This window comes from Strigops habroptila, chromosome Z (genome assembly GCF_004027225.2).
Source record: "Strigops habroptila isolate Jane chromosome Z, bStrHab1.2.pri, whole genome shotgun sequence".
Classification (NCBI taxonomy): Eukaryota; Metazoa; Chordata; class Aves; order Psittaciformes; family Psittacidae; genus Strigops; species Strigops habroptila.
The window spans coordinates 40294836-40308970 of NC_044302.2; the positions used below are offsets into that span (position 1 = coordinate 40294836).

At 39.5% G+C, this 14135-nt stretch overlaps 1 protein-coding gene across 17 annotated transcripts in view; it reads right to left on the reverse strand.

Moving 5' to 3' along the window:
- The window catches only part of DMXL1 (Dmx like 1), an 81022-nt gene extending 67696 nt beyond the window's left edge, over positions 1–13326 (reverse strand). For 15 of the 17 annotated variants that reach the window (XM_030470939.1, XM_030470945.1, XM_030470944.1 and 12 more), the window contains exons 1-2: positions 13156–13326; positions 4118–4243 (exon numbers count right to left, since the gene is read on the reverse strand). In XM_030470939.1, the coding sequence (XP_030326799.1) occupies positions 4118–4243; positions 13156–13242 (213 nt within the window). In that variant the 5' untranslated portion in view covers positions 13243–13326. Of the gene's footprint in view, positions 1–4117; positions 4246–5255; positions 5337–12219; positions 12309–13155 lie in introns of those variants that run through there. The other 2 variants (XM_030470950.1, XM_030470948.1) reach the window with 2 other exon arrangements.
- Positions 13327–14135: the final 809 nt, after the last annotated feature.

Consider the following 14135-nt stretch of genomic DNA (forward strand, 5'->3'; position numbering starts at 1 on the left):
CATCAAACAAATGTCTATAGTAGTCCCAAATCCTGTTATTAGAAATGGGATGTGCAGAGAAGCACAAGTTGTAAAGAGAGGGGTTAGCATTATTCCTACTGATAGACAGTGGTATTGAGTGCACTCTCAGCCCATTTGCAGATGACACCAAGCTGAGTGGTGCAGCTGATTCACTAGAGGGAAGGGGTGCCACCCAGAGACCTTAACAGGCTCAAGGAACAGGCCCACACAAACCACATGAAGTTCAACAAAGCCCAAATGCAAGGTCCAGCATACGGGTCAGGGCAATCCCCAGCATCGACAGAGACTGGGGAAACAAATGGATTGAGAATGGCCCCGTGGAGAAGGACTTGGGGGTACTGGTGGGCAAAAAATTGGACATAACACATCAGTGTGTGCTAGCAGCCCAGAACGCCAAATGTACGCTGAGCTGCATCAAAAGAAGGGTGGCCAGCAGGTTGAGGGAGGTGATTCTCCCCCTCTACTCTGCAGAGACCCCACCTGGAGTACTGCATTCAGCTCTGGGGCCCCCAACACAAGATGGACATGGACCTGTTGGAAGAGGTCAAGCAGAGGTTCCACAAAGATGGACAGAGGGCTGGAACACCTCTTCTATGAAAAATGGCCGAGAAAGTTGGGCTTGTTCAACCTGGAGAAGGCTCTTTGGAGATGTTACACCGCCTTTCAATACTTAAAGGGACTTACAAGAAAGATGGAAAGAGACTTTTTAACAAGGCCTGTAGTGATAGGACAAGGAGTAATGGTTCCAAACTAAAAGAGAGTAGATTTAGATCTGCTTCTGATCAAAGTAATAAATTTTTTTATTATGAGGATGGTGAGGCACTGCAACAGGTTGCTCAGTGAAGCTGTGACGGCCCCATCCCTGGAAGTGTTTGAGGTCGGGTCAGATGGGGCTTTAAGCAACACGATTTAGGGTAGGGTGAGACTAGATCATCTTTAAAGGTCCCTTCCAACCCAAACCATTTAATGATTAATTCTCGCACCAGTGTACAAGAATAAACTATGAGTCCTAGGGGCAACAACTTTGTCCATCCTCACCACTTTGTCCAAACCAGGAATATCACTAGCAGCTTCAAGTTCCCATTTCATAAAGTTTTAGTATAATCCAAATAGTTTCTTGATACACTGATTTTTTTCCCCACCAGGCCTCAACATTGAGCAGAAGCCCTCAAAATTTCTCATTCATCAGAATGCCTGTAACTCATACTAAGTTACATTATTACTCACTACTGAACAGTGGAAAATCAAACAATCACAGTTCCTTTGAAAAGAACCTACAGACTGTCCACTAAAAAAACAAACAACAACAAAAACCATACACACGTAACAAAGAAAACCCAAAGAAAAACAAACAAAAGCCCCACAAACCCACAACAAAAAAAAATCCCCTGTAGTATAGTTTATGAAATTTTAGACCCTGGATTCAAAGCTGAGCTTTCATACTCAAAATAATTATTAGTTCTACTTATGAGAAAAAAAGGTCTTATTTAAAAATGTCTTATTTAGCAAGCTTACTGGTTTTACCTACCAACTTTATACAGGTATTCTATTAGCATGTAAAATAAATGAAATTTTTAATCAGTACCTATATTTTTGTTTGACATCAGTAAAGTAGTTTGTTCCATGAAGAAAATACTTTATACACATTGTAACACTGCTGTCACCAGCCATTATACAATCAACTTTTATTAAAAATTTCAAATTATCTGAAGGATCATCTTCTTGCACCCTGTTAGCTATTTCTACAAGCTAAACCATGAAAACAATAAAAGTTTTGTCAGGTTATGATTAAAAGTTTTGACCTTAATTCTTATGTTCACTAGAGGAAGCACAAAGACGCTTGTAGCTTACACTCTGTGGGAGGATTTCAAGTACTGTACCCACTTACAATGAAGTTTTCATTACCAAGCTGCTTACAACCAGAAGCAAGAGACTGGATTCAGTGGCTAAGATTACATCAACCTGTTTGTGAAACTAGTCCTTGCAAATCTACGGGACACTTTTTAAAAAGTTCATATGCATACACATATAAACATATAAATATATATATAAATACATGCGTACTTGGGATGATTAAAAGTTTTCATCTATTTTTTCCCCCTCATCTCATTTTTGGAGACAAAGAATTAACAGACTAAAATTAAAAACAAATTAAAAAACAGACTAGGAAGAGGAAAGCCGGTGCCATGTGCCCCCACCCTTCAAAGCCAAGGGAGAGATGGGTCATACATGAACTTCTAAGCTGCTGCTACTTCAAAGTAGCTTCACAAAGCGCTAACTTCCCAATAAACTAGAATTAGATTTAGGGGGAAAGAATGAAGAAAAATGTAAATGTTTTACTTTCATAACTAGAAAATAACTCTTACAAACCAATTCTGTCATCCACAGGGAGAATGATGGAGATCCTTCAAAGAGAATAAGGCCAGCTATTATGAAGAAAATGCTTGACAGCAGCTCTCCATAAAGATAAAAATTAAAAAGGTACATAATTCATAAACTAGAAACTATAACTGGATGGTTTCCAGAAAGATTCAAAATCGCAACCTAAATAAAATGCACTATTTGCATCTTATTCTCCTTCTTCCTGTAGCTTTTGAACAACAAAGAATAATCTGAATATAAAATGAAGAGAAGTCTGTGTCAATACCGATGAAGAAGCTGCAAGAAGAAATTCCACCCTTGCAGCAGTGAACTGGAAATGTATTGATCGGTCCAGTCAATAAGTAGATTCCTAGACATTCACTGCTTACTATTTTCATTGGTCTGCAAATACATCTAGTCTAATTCCTAACAGCAAACAATATCAACTTGCAGAATCAAAATGACCCCACAGGTCTACTTAAGAAACTAAAAAAAAAAAAAAAATCTAAAGTTTAGTAAGCTTGATAATTTGATATTTTCCCATGTGTTTACAGCTCAAGCACAGTTCATCATTTAAATACATACAGAACTGGTATTGCGCAGTCAAGATGACCTTGCAAATTTGCAGAAAAATTTTAAAAGATTAACATGATTTGTATGTGCACATCACCATCTGTTAATATAAAGCCAGTGAATTAAAAAAAAAAACTTTCCAGTTAACAGCCGCCAATGGAGAAAGACATGCAGTCTTTATGTCTAAGAGGTACCAGAAACACAGAGGAGAACATTTCCTTATTTTCATTTATGTTCTTCAGTATCACTGCAAGAGTTCACCACTCGAACATTAAAATGTAGGAACATAGAGTGGCTGAGGATCATCATCACAGACTTCACATGTTACCATGAACTAGTTTGCATGCAGAGATCTTGTCTCAAGATGGACACCAGAATCTAACCAAAGCTCTCATTATCTCCTCAGGTGTGTAGCGATGTGCAGAAAGCTCATATGATCTCCTCACTAGCACTGGCTTAAAGAAAGCAACAAAGTTAAAAAAACCCCTCCTATGTACCCAGACACAGTTTCTACTGAATTGAATAGCTTAATTATACTGTAACATCCTAACGGATAGAGTTACCTGGTTACATATTTTTTACTGTGACAGAAATATTACGAAAGATGTCTGCAAAAAGGACTTGAAGCCTAATAGTGTCTAAAATACATTTCTGATCCAGTTTACCTGCATAAGAAAAAGAAAAGCTGAGAAATCAAGGAAGCAAAACCCTAAGAGCAATTTTAGAACCTTTATTAATTGCTTGAAAAGGATGACAGTTTTCTGAATAATCTAAAAGTGATTTTTGTGGAAGCACTCTCTACTGCCAGCCACTAATATGTCAAAACACATCAACGATACACCCAGTAGTGTGAAGCTCTAGTGAAAAAATTACTTTTGCTTCCACCTTACTCATCTTTTAGTCAAATTCTTGCTATCTCCTCTTTGCAGCCCTGTGCACATCTCTATCTTCCTGTACAGACCTACATATCTTCTACAATCTCATTATCCATGCTTACTATTTCACATTCACTGGGCTGCTTACCACAAATAAAGACATGAAGCAATCAGCTATTTCACTATTCATTCCTGTGAATTTGCCTTAACTTGCAACTACCCACACTCTTGAGAAGGTGCTTAACACAACATTGCTAGAACATTAATAGAAATACTGCACTACGTACCTTCCCCTGTTGCATTGAACAGTCCACACATCCTACTTGAATGTTTCCATGTTTTGCACCAGGGATTATCTGTAATCTTTCAAAGTCAGTCCCCAGTACCACAATATCACATCCTGATGCATATGCCTAAAAAAGAAAAATGAGAATTAAGTAAAACTTTAGCTACTTACAGCTTATTGGTGAAGTATGAAAAGGTATAGTCCACATATTCCGGAGTGAGAGAACGATAAAAGGGCCAAAAATGCCATTTTAGTTGGCCAAAAGAGTAAAGAGCAGAACAGTCTCGCAAAAACTGCAGATGGAAGATTTCCATTTACTGACATAAATGATTGCGCCTTACAACTAACCCTACCATTTCTAGTATATTAACTAAAAATACTTTCGGCTTGAAAAAAGGCAGTAAAATGGAATGCTAGATTTGCAGAATTGAAATCTGATGATCATGCTTTCATGCGTAAGAGTATTTCTACCAAGAAATACTAATATTAAAACAAATAAATTAAATTAAATAAATAAATTAAAATACAATATTAAAATAAATAAATTAAAAAACATGGAGATTTTGGTCCAAAGACAATTCTCCATACAAAAAGGTTCAGAGACATTTCACAAAACAGTCTTACCCGGAACACTCTGACTACCATTTTCAGCCAATATTCAGTTATTTCATTCCAACCAGCAGACCACCAGCCCCCCTTAAAATAACCTGATAAATGGAAATGCTGTCTATAATGCTTTTGCAGACAGAATGCAATCATTTTATTTATTAATGGTTTTATTAACCAATTTATTAATTATTTATTAACCATTAATTTATTAATTAATGGTTTAATAACCATTTATTACTGGTCAGGTTTTTGAGCCCCCTCCTATCCTGACCCCTCTTCAGCTTCAAGAAGTGGTTCAAGCAGTGTAATTCCTCCTGTCAAAAGAACAGCATTTATTACAAATTGACATCATAACTGCAGGTTCCAAAGCAAGCTAAATATAAAACTAATTCGAAAAGAGGAGATTGAGTCCTATTTTTTGTTCAAATGTTAAAGGGATTATTTTAGTATCACAATGACATGAACTTTGGACCTGTTCTTCACAGAAGATTTTTTTCTTTAGTTAAAAACCATCTCAACTGGTCACTCACTGATTAAGTCCATAGTCCACCAGGCAAAGATTATTCAGAAGTACCATACATATAATTTTTCCCACAGCCATTTTGTGGAAGTCAGTGTTGCATATGGAGGCAGTTTTAAAGAAAAGGAAAAGAAAGAAAAAAGAAAAGAAAAACAAAAAAAAAGTGCTTCACTTTAAAGAGATAACTTGGCTTTATTAAAAATGTCTTTAAAAGACTGAAGTGTCAAAGACTGTATGAAGCCTACATGCTCTTCTGTATACCCCTACAGTCCTCATCAGAACTTTAGACTTACTAAATTTCTCTTATCAGGTTCTCTCCACTTCTAAATACACAGGCAAGCCTGAGAGCACGCAGCATCACAACACAATATTTCCACCACAGTGAGCAAGAACTAGTATGTAAAGTAATATACACTGTTAGCAGTGATCCTGAAGTTCAAAAACTAACAATTTTAGTACAATCAAGAACTCAACCAGTTTCAACACATAAAAAAGTTCTGAGAACACTTGGAATTTTGCACTAGAAGAACTCTAAAGTACTGATCAAACACTACACATTGGAGTCTTCAGGAACTGGTATATCAGAACTAAGGCTGTCTCCTGCTAACCCAGGCTGTGCTGGACAGCAGTAGCTCAGAGGTATGCAAACATTCTAGACTTGCTCTTTTCCTAAAAATGTCCTTTTATGAATATAAACTCTTGTCCAAGAGCTATATAGTTCCTCCTTCCTTTTGCTATGCTTAAACATGGCTATTATTTTATGTTTAATACTTATTTCTTGCCCAGCTTCATATGCTGTGTGTTTAAAACAGGAGAAGGCTGCCAAACTGGGGATAAACTTCCTCAAGAAAAGTTGGGGAATATCTTCTCATCCTAGTAGCTCTCAGTTCTAATAATTATAAGAAACTTGTAAGAATCTGGAACAGGATGGGGACAAAAGGAGTGTCCTTATAAAATCTTGTTCCTGGAAAAAAAATATAGTCTTTCCATCCTCTCTTTCTGGTAATTCTCAACATTACTTGAAAAAAACATCACCCTTGGTCACATTGATTTCCCAATCCTCAAGAAGCTGTGAAACCACTGACTAGCACTTACAACTGTAGAGATGATCTGTCCCCAAAGAGGTAAAAAAGGGAAGAAAGAAAGGGGAAAGAAGAAAAAACAAAAGAAAAAAAAAAAAAAAGACATTCTCAAAGAGCTTCCAAATATAAGTACAGCCAAGCTGAAGGATGATGACTTAGAGGTTATTTTTGAGGTTTAGTCAATGTTTGCCTGCAGGAGAACTACAATTTCAAACAGAAACAGCAAGGGATGCAGAGGGGAAGGAAGCTATGTATTTCAAAGAAAAGAAGTGTCTGAATAGAAGGTAACTAGGCTGCCTGGCATGTGAAACTGCAAAAAGCTCCTTTTTCTACTGTTGCCTATCATTCCAATCCCATTACACCTCTCACTGACCAGATACTTCAGGAGGGAAGCTTGAGTATTCCCCTCCTCCTAAGGCCTCCTTCCTTTGGTTCTCTGCTGTCCGCACTGCAACTCATCCATTAGACTGTCTCTGTGCAGAGAAGTCACATTTTTATACACTCTCTCTGGAACCCAAACTCCAGTTCTGAATGAGGTTTCTAAGCAAACTGTATCCTATAAAAACATTTCTCAAAAACAAGGGCACAAAATTAACTGCTGGACTAGTTATACGTTTACTTTTTTTTCCACCTCAGAAAATCATATGTGGCATTTTAGCATAGTATAAGGGAAGTCAGCACTCAGGAACAACGGATACTTTCTATATCCTAACATCTCTTAGATACAACAAAAATTAATTCTGCCTATCAGTCAACTTTATCTTTTCACTGCACAACTTGTCCACAATTGGTCATACGTCACTTGTTTTCATTTTGACAGAAGCTATGGAAGCTAAGCCAAAAGGTAATTCAAGTGTTCCATAATGTGTAGGGCAAGAAGCAAGTTCAGAATATAAGCATTTCTTGTATCCATACCCGTGCCTACATTACCAGGCCCCTGGGAGATTTGGGAAAGGGGGCACAAAATGCTGTCATACACTTCAACTAGGAAAGAATTCCTAAATATATAGTAATTAAAAGAAACAATTAATAAAACCTCAATGCCTTTTTAAAGCAAGCAGAGCCTCCAAGTCTGATTTTAACAAGCCATAAAAACCTTTCACCTTAAGAATGCCCTAAAATATTTACAAGTTGTCTTTGCACAAGGGGACAAGCAGGCAATGTTGACATTATCATGCTCTTGGAATGTTTATTAAACAATGATTTGTTCTTCTGATACACAAATAAACAAGATCAAACTAGTTCAAGCTGCATGAACATGGATTTCACTAGCTGCTAACATAGCAAAACAAGCATGAAATTAGGAAGTGAAAGATGTTTGAGGCCTGTGAAAATAAATGTAATTTTGCATACAATACTCTGTTCCCCCACAATTTCTACCTATTCTTTTACTCAAATGTCAGCTCTTATTTCTAAAATAATACCTCTTCGGAAAAGATTAACAGATATTTTGACAATAATAGTGCTTTCAAACCATACTGGTTTTAACAAAGTAGTACTGACAATTACATGAACTATTCTAATTTAATTCTATTCTAATTTATTTCTGAAGTGAAAGCCTGAAATACACAACTCAAAACCAGAACGGTACTGGCAAATCACTACCCTCAACAGAAGAAAACTAAATGAGCAGAGGTCTGGACCCCTTATACAGCACAGCATCTCTAAAACAACTACTTCACTTACACTCCAGCCTCTTTAGAAACGTATAATTTCTTCTATGTACTGACATACAAAGTTTTTGCTGTAATTTCTGCTACAGCTATGTAAGGACTGATGTATTATCTTGTACAACTCACACAAACTTTATTTAATCTACATCTCTCACATGAAGGGCACAATTACCATGAATTACCAGCTATTATCCACAGGTGAATGCACTAGTGTGTGTGTGCACATATGCATTTATCAAGTAATATATACAGTAGCACATGCAAACATATATGAGATGAACATACAGACTAGAAAGATAACCTAGAACTCTGTGCTGGGCTCAAGGTCAATCAGAACCACCTAGCAGAAGCAGTCCAAGGGACCACACTTAGCAATTCACAGGAACTTATTTGGAGTGCTCTCTCCCTGCCATAGCTATACTGGAAGCTTTCCAGTATAATGACCCACAATCTTTTGCTTCTTTTGTTCTGCAGTTGATTTTGTTACTGTATCAAAGGTAATTCTCAAGCCACATAAATGCCATTTTATGGCTGATGGGTCTCAAGGGTTCTTGTGTCCCTTGCAAATGAAATGAAGCAAGTCCCAAAGGCCAGGATGCCACCGCTCACAATCAAATCGATCAATTAAAAAGATTTTATCAAAAAACATTTAATGTCCCTGCTCATTGCAGGGGAGTTGGGCTAGATGACCTTTGAGGGTCCCTTCCAGCCCAAACTATGATTATACCTTAGGAAATATTCATTTCCCATTTAAAAAAAATAAAAAATAAAAAAAGCAAAGCAAGCTATTCCAAGGAAAAGCATTGCATGGGAACAAAAACTTAATACTAGAAAACCAGAAAAAAACTCATCATTATTAACTGCATAAGGTACCTGTTTCTTCTGCTGCATTGAGCACATACACATAATACATTCTCAGTTTGTGAGGACTAAATACTGGTTATATGCAACATAAATAGGCACAGGTATGAGAAAAGTATTTCATTGCGTCTCACTTCTCCTATTTTTCCCTTCTCATTGGTTCCACTTTTAAGAAAAATTCACAACAAAGGTCATTCTTATGAAAAGTGAAGATAAAATTTAAAGGCAAATAAATCTATCAAGCAGGTGATACTGCAGTAATGTCTGTATTTTATTATTTTGAACAGAATGGCCAAAATCAAAAAGCATAGTCACCATGAGCTACATAGTACCTTGCTGAATTACCCTATTTTAGAAAAGAAAGAAACAACCAATCTACCACCAAAAAAAAAAAAAAAAAAAAAAAAAAAAAAAAAAATAAACAAAAAAACCCGAGCACCCAGGCAGATATAAATTTGCACTAATCTTTTTAGCATGGTCTCGCCCCCAGCCCCATTACTAGATTAGTGTAAGCTTTGATACAAGTATTAAATTTAAATATCTTATTTTTAAAAAATCTTTCATTAAGAAGATTAAATTTCAGAAATACTCTTCCATCATGCTTGAAAATAAAATAAAAAAACCCAACAAACCCACAACCAGGCTTTCTAATCTATTAAAAGTACTTGAACTAATGTACTTCTTTAAGTGGCAAATTCATTGGCTATGCACGTAAAATCAAGTCTCACAGAAACTCTACTTTTCATTGAGGTGCAAATAGGGGTTTGGTTTGGGTTTTTTTAGATAAATTCCATTAAGAAATGAATTAGGTTTTTAAGTTCAGAATAGGTTAACTGGAATATAGGGGAGGAGGGGGGGAAATAAGTTATCTAAAAGGTTTCCTTCCCTTCTCTAAATGAAAATCACAAAACAGTGTAACTTCTTGAGTGATTCTTATGACCAGTCAGTTAATTTTCTTGACTACAGATATAATGAAGTTCTAAATACAAAGAAAATATTAAGTACTTTCTAGACAGACAGGTAACTATTTTACTGAGCCGCAGAATATTTTTTTTTTTTTTATTTATTTAACAAGAAAAAAAAAAGGGAAAAAAAAAAAGAAAGCTAGAAGTCTTTCTATCACAACTTAATTCCTTTGGAAAATTCAGCGTGGTCTTGACAAAATTATCCAAACCAAGATGTTTTCCAAGTGCTTTTCAATTCAGCATTCAGAGTTGGTAGGTTCATCAATCATATAAAGCAAGTCTCAAGTCCAGGATGAGTATAATCACACACATGGGAAATCTGTCCAGAAAAGATTCTGGTTGCATTGAAATAAACCATACAATTTATCTTTCTTTCCCAAATTTTTACCCCTGCAAACAATTGCTCTTTGTGATTTCCATTACCAATCTCAGGACTTGTGCTTGGGCAGTTGCTATTGCTCATAGTGATTTACTTTTTTTTTTCCTCTTCAGATACTTGGTGGGGGTTGGTGGGGGGGAAGTATTGCAGAAGCAGAAATGAACAAGCAAAAATGCACAAAACCAGGCAATCACAAAAATAGCAACAGTGCTGGTTATCCAGTAACTTAAATACAACTTCACTAATTACTACTACAGCAGTATCCTACCTGATGAACTCCATGAACTTATTAAACTCAAATATTTCATTTTGGGAGGGGGAGAGGGGCGAACCAAAAAGAAAGCAAAGGATGTACTCCGCTGCTGACAAGCACAGAGTAAATAGAAAAATTAACTTTCATGAGAAGCATATAGATTTCACAAACAGTTGAATTCTGACTTCTGAGGGCTGAGTTCTCATTCACTTAATGTACCACACGTTATTATCGCCTGCTGTCGGTGGATAAACAACAGGCATGCTTCTTGTGATATCTTAGTGCTCATGAGCCTTCTTCTATATATAAATAAAACACACGTCAAACACTCTTTTTATCAGTGTTCTCTCCAATGAAGCTCATGCTCCACTTGACACTTCACATCCTAAAAAAAGAAGGCCAGAACAACAAACCTGCACACCACTAGCGCAAATATCTCAAATACCATCTTAAAACAGAACTGCATGTCTTCAAAAAAGTGCATGCAATTCAGTGGGTACATGCATTTTTTTACTAGTTTTGATTCCAATTAATTATCCAGAGTTTAGGCGAAGAATCTGCAAATTATAGCTTAAAAAATCTAATATTTAAAACTTTCCACCTTAAATATTCAGTACAGCGTATCAGACAATATTCTGAAGCATACTGTAGCCAAAAGTAAAAAAAAAAAAAAAAAAAAAAATATATCAAGGTATTAAAGACCAAGTTCTCTTGTCAGACAAAGACAACTCACCCCACCTGTACAGTGCATAACCCTGAAACATCAACTCCTATGAGTTCTCAGCCACGAAAACTGGAAGCATGGAAGTTTGCTGAAACATGGTTTGGGTTGGGGTTTTTTTTTTTTCCATTTGTAATATATCATTCAACAGTATTTACACTTATTAATGCTTATTCATGACTTCAGATACAGGAAAGCAATGGACCACTTTTCTTGTTGGATTTTCTAAGGGTTAAGACCACCATTTCTTTCCAAAAAGGCAGAAATTACCTTTATTACCTTCACTTCTTAATCACTAAGCAATCTCATGAACTTAACATAGCATTGTAACAGTAACAAAAAAAAACACACAAAAAAAAAACCAAACCAAAAAAAAAACCCAACCCCCCCCCCCCCCCAAAAAAAACCAACCAACCAACAATAACAACAAAAAAACCCAACAACCCAAATCTAAAGCAGTTGAGGATAATTCTGTTAAAAGATTTAAATCCCCCTTCTGGGGAAAAGGACAAAACAAAAGAAGACGAATGTGTCTATACGAAACATTGTTACTATATTTACATCAAAATACCTCTTGCAAGACAGAGATCACAGAAACAGTTACTGAAAACTACACTTCCCAATCATTCTCCTCAAAGAGAGATTCTTACTCTTCTTACCCATTGGGGAACTCTAACACTTTGGGTAAGTTAGGCCGTAACAGGCAGAGAGCCCTTCAGTGACATTAGTAACTCAAACTATTTCCCCCAAAAAAGAATTATATCAAAATAGAAAACTTACAAGTGTATAGTTCGAAAGTTTACTAGCACTTCATTAAAGCAAACCTTGTCTCGTACCAAATGGTTTCCCACCACTGCTGGGTCTTTAAGATTTCTGGATATAAAATCATAAAGTTTGGCACAGTTGAAGTCAGAAGAACCAATTGCAGCACTTTCAGAAATCTTCCAACATGAAGTTATTCACACAATTCACTTTTTTGGAAGCAAGCACGTTGCCGAACGAGGCTGTAGACAAATGGACTCTGCAGAGGCAGCCTCACTCCGGGGAAGCAGCTCTAGAGTGCTGCGCTGTGAACGCAGACTGTACCCACCTTCCAGCACCGACACTGCGCCGCTGCCGCAGAGCGAAGCTGCAGGTAGACACCTGATTTTAGCTGCGTACACCAGATGGAACAGCAAAAACCAAGTTTAACTCTTGCATTCTATCTATCATGCCACAAGCAAACTCGAAACCACATTATGCTGTAATTAGGGGCGGCCAGAAAAGGTAAGGTAAAAAATAGTCACTGTTCCTTGTTTCATCCCTCTACAGCCCAAAACGGATGGCAGGAAAGGTATATTTCGGGGGAGAGTGGGAAGAAAAACACAACAGAAGTCTGTTTACAAAACAAGAGCGAAAGGGAAGAAAACAAACACTAATAAAAGGCTTTAGCCTTACTAAATACTGCGGAGCTTCTCCTTTCTTAAACACAAATATCGGTGGGGAGTTCAGAAATGGTTTTAGACCCGTAACACTAAGTAACACACGTATTTCAAGCTCTCCTTCAGCTAGGCGCAGCCAGGACGCCAGTCACCTCTCCTGCTGAAAGCAAGCGCTGAACTCCCCCCTGCAGCAGCAGCCGCCCGTACCGGCTGCGTTTATGTAATCTTTTATCACAGCCACCATGTTTCCGCGTCCGCAAGCCCCTGCGAGCGGTACCGCACGGCCGGGTCCTGCCCGCGCCCCCCACCGCTGCCCCGGCAGCAAGGCCGCCCCGCACGGCACGGCCCGCACCACCGCTCTCGGGAAAGTTGTGCGAGGCCCCAAGCAGGTTCCAGGGAGGTGTGCCGCAGAGAAGCGCTCCCACAGCAGCGGGCACTGCCGCTACCGGCCGGCGGCCGCACCGGGGCCGAGCCGCCGCGCTCCACGGGGCCGGCTGCCGCCGCCGCGCCTGACGCAGCCGCTTTCGGCGCCTGGGTCCTGGCGGGAAGACTTACCGTGAAGGGCTGGTTGTGCAGGCTGCCCACCGAGAAGCAGTTGTCGCCGGGGTTCACGGCCCCCGTCAGCACCTGGTGCAGATCCATGGCGAGAGGCCGCCCCCGCCCCCGGCCCCCGCCGCTCAGCCGCGGCTCGTCCCGCGGGCGGCGAGGAGGCGGTGGCGGCGCAACCCGCGGGGCGGGGCCTGCCCGCGCATGTCAGCAGAGGCCGGGAGCGGAGGGCGGTCGCTGAGCCCGGTGTGGAGCGGGGCGGTAAGTGTGTCTTCCGTGTTAAAGTAGCACCGCAAAATGCTGCCTTGGGCTGAGGGTGAGGGGAGTGGTGTGACTGACCCCGGGTCGGACGGAGCTCGCTGGGCTGGGCCGGGCTGAGCTGTGTTGAGCTGCGCTGATCTGAGGGAGAGGGACGCCAAACGTGTCCAGCCTGACGCTCCATCCCGCTGAAGCGGGCACGGAGCCGGTAACCCTTGCAAGACACAGCAGTCCCGACCATGTGCCCTCCTAGCCCGAGTTACTTCACAGGTGCAGGGACTCGGCCCCCGCCTGTCCGCAGGCCGTGACAAGAGGAAGTGTCTGGCAAAGGGAGATGCGGTTCTCGGAGACTTGGGAAACAAAGAAGACATTTTCCTCGGACGCTAGATCAGCGGTAGGCAACCAGGTTTTTCACCTTCCTCACAACATGAGGAGAAAGGAAGTGAGAGCCATCTAGGATGGGTGTTGCTTTACACACAATTTAAGAGTGGGATTAATGGACGCTGGTTTGTTCCAACGAGGCCAAAGGCCAAGACACAAAGTCAAGTTGGGCACAAGTGCCACAGGAGAGTACCCTGCATGCCTGGATGCAGGAGGGTCTTCAGATCCACCCTGCCGGGGCACCTCGCCGTTTACATAGCTCTTCACCTCTGAAAGGACTGAAAGGTTGAGGTGTCTCCTAGTTGCGAGAAAGCACAGCTACGCTGAAAGCATGTTATAACTTGTTACTA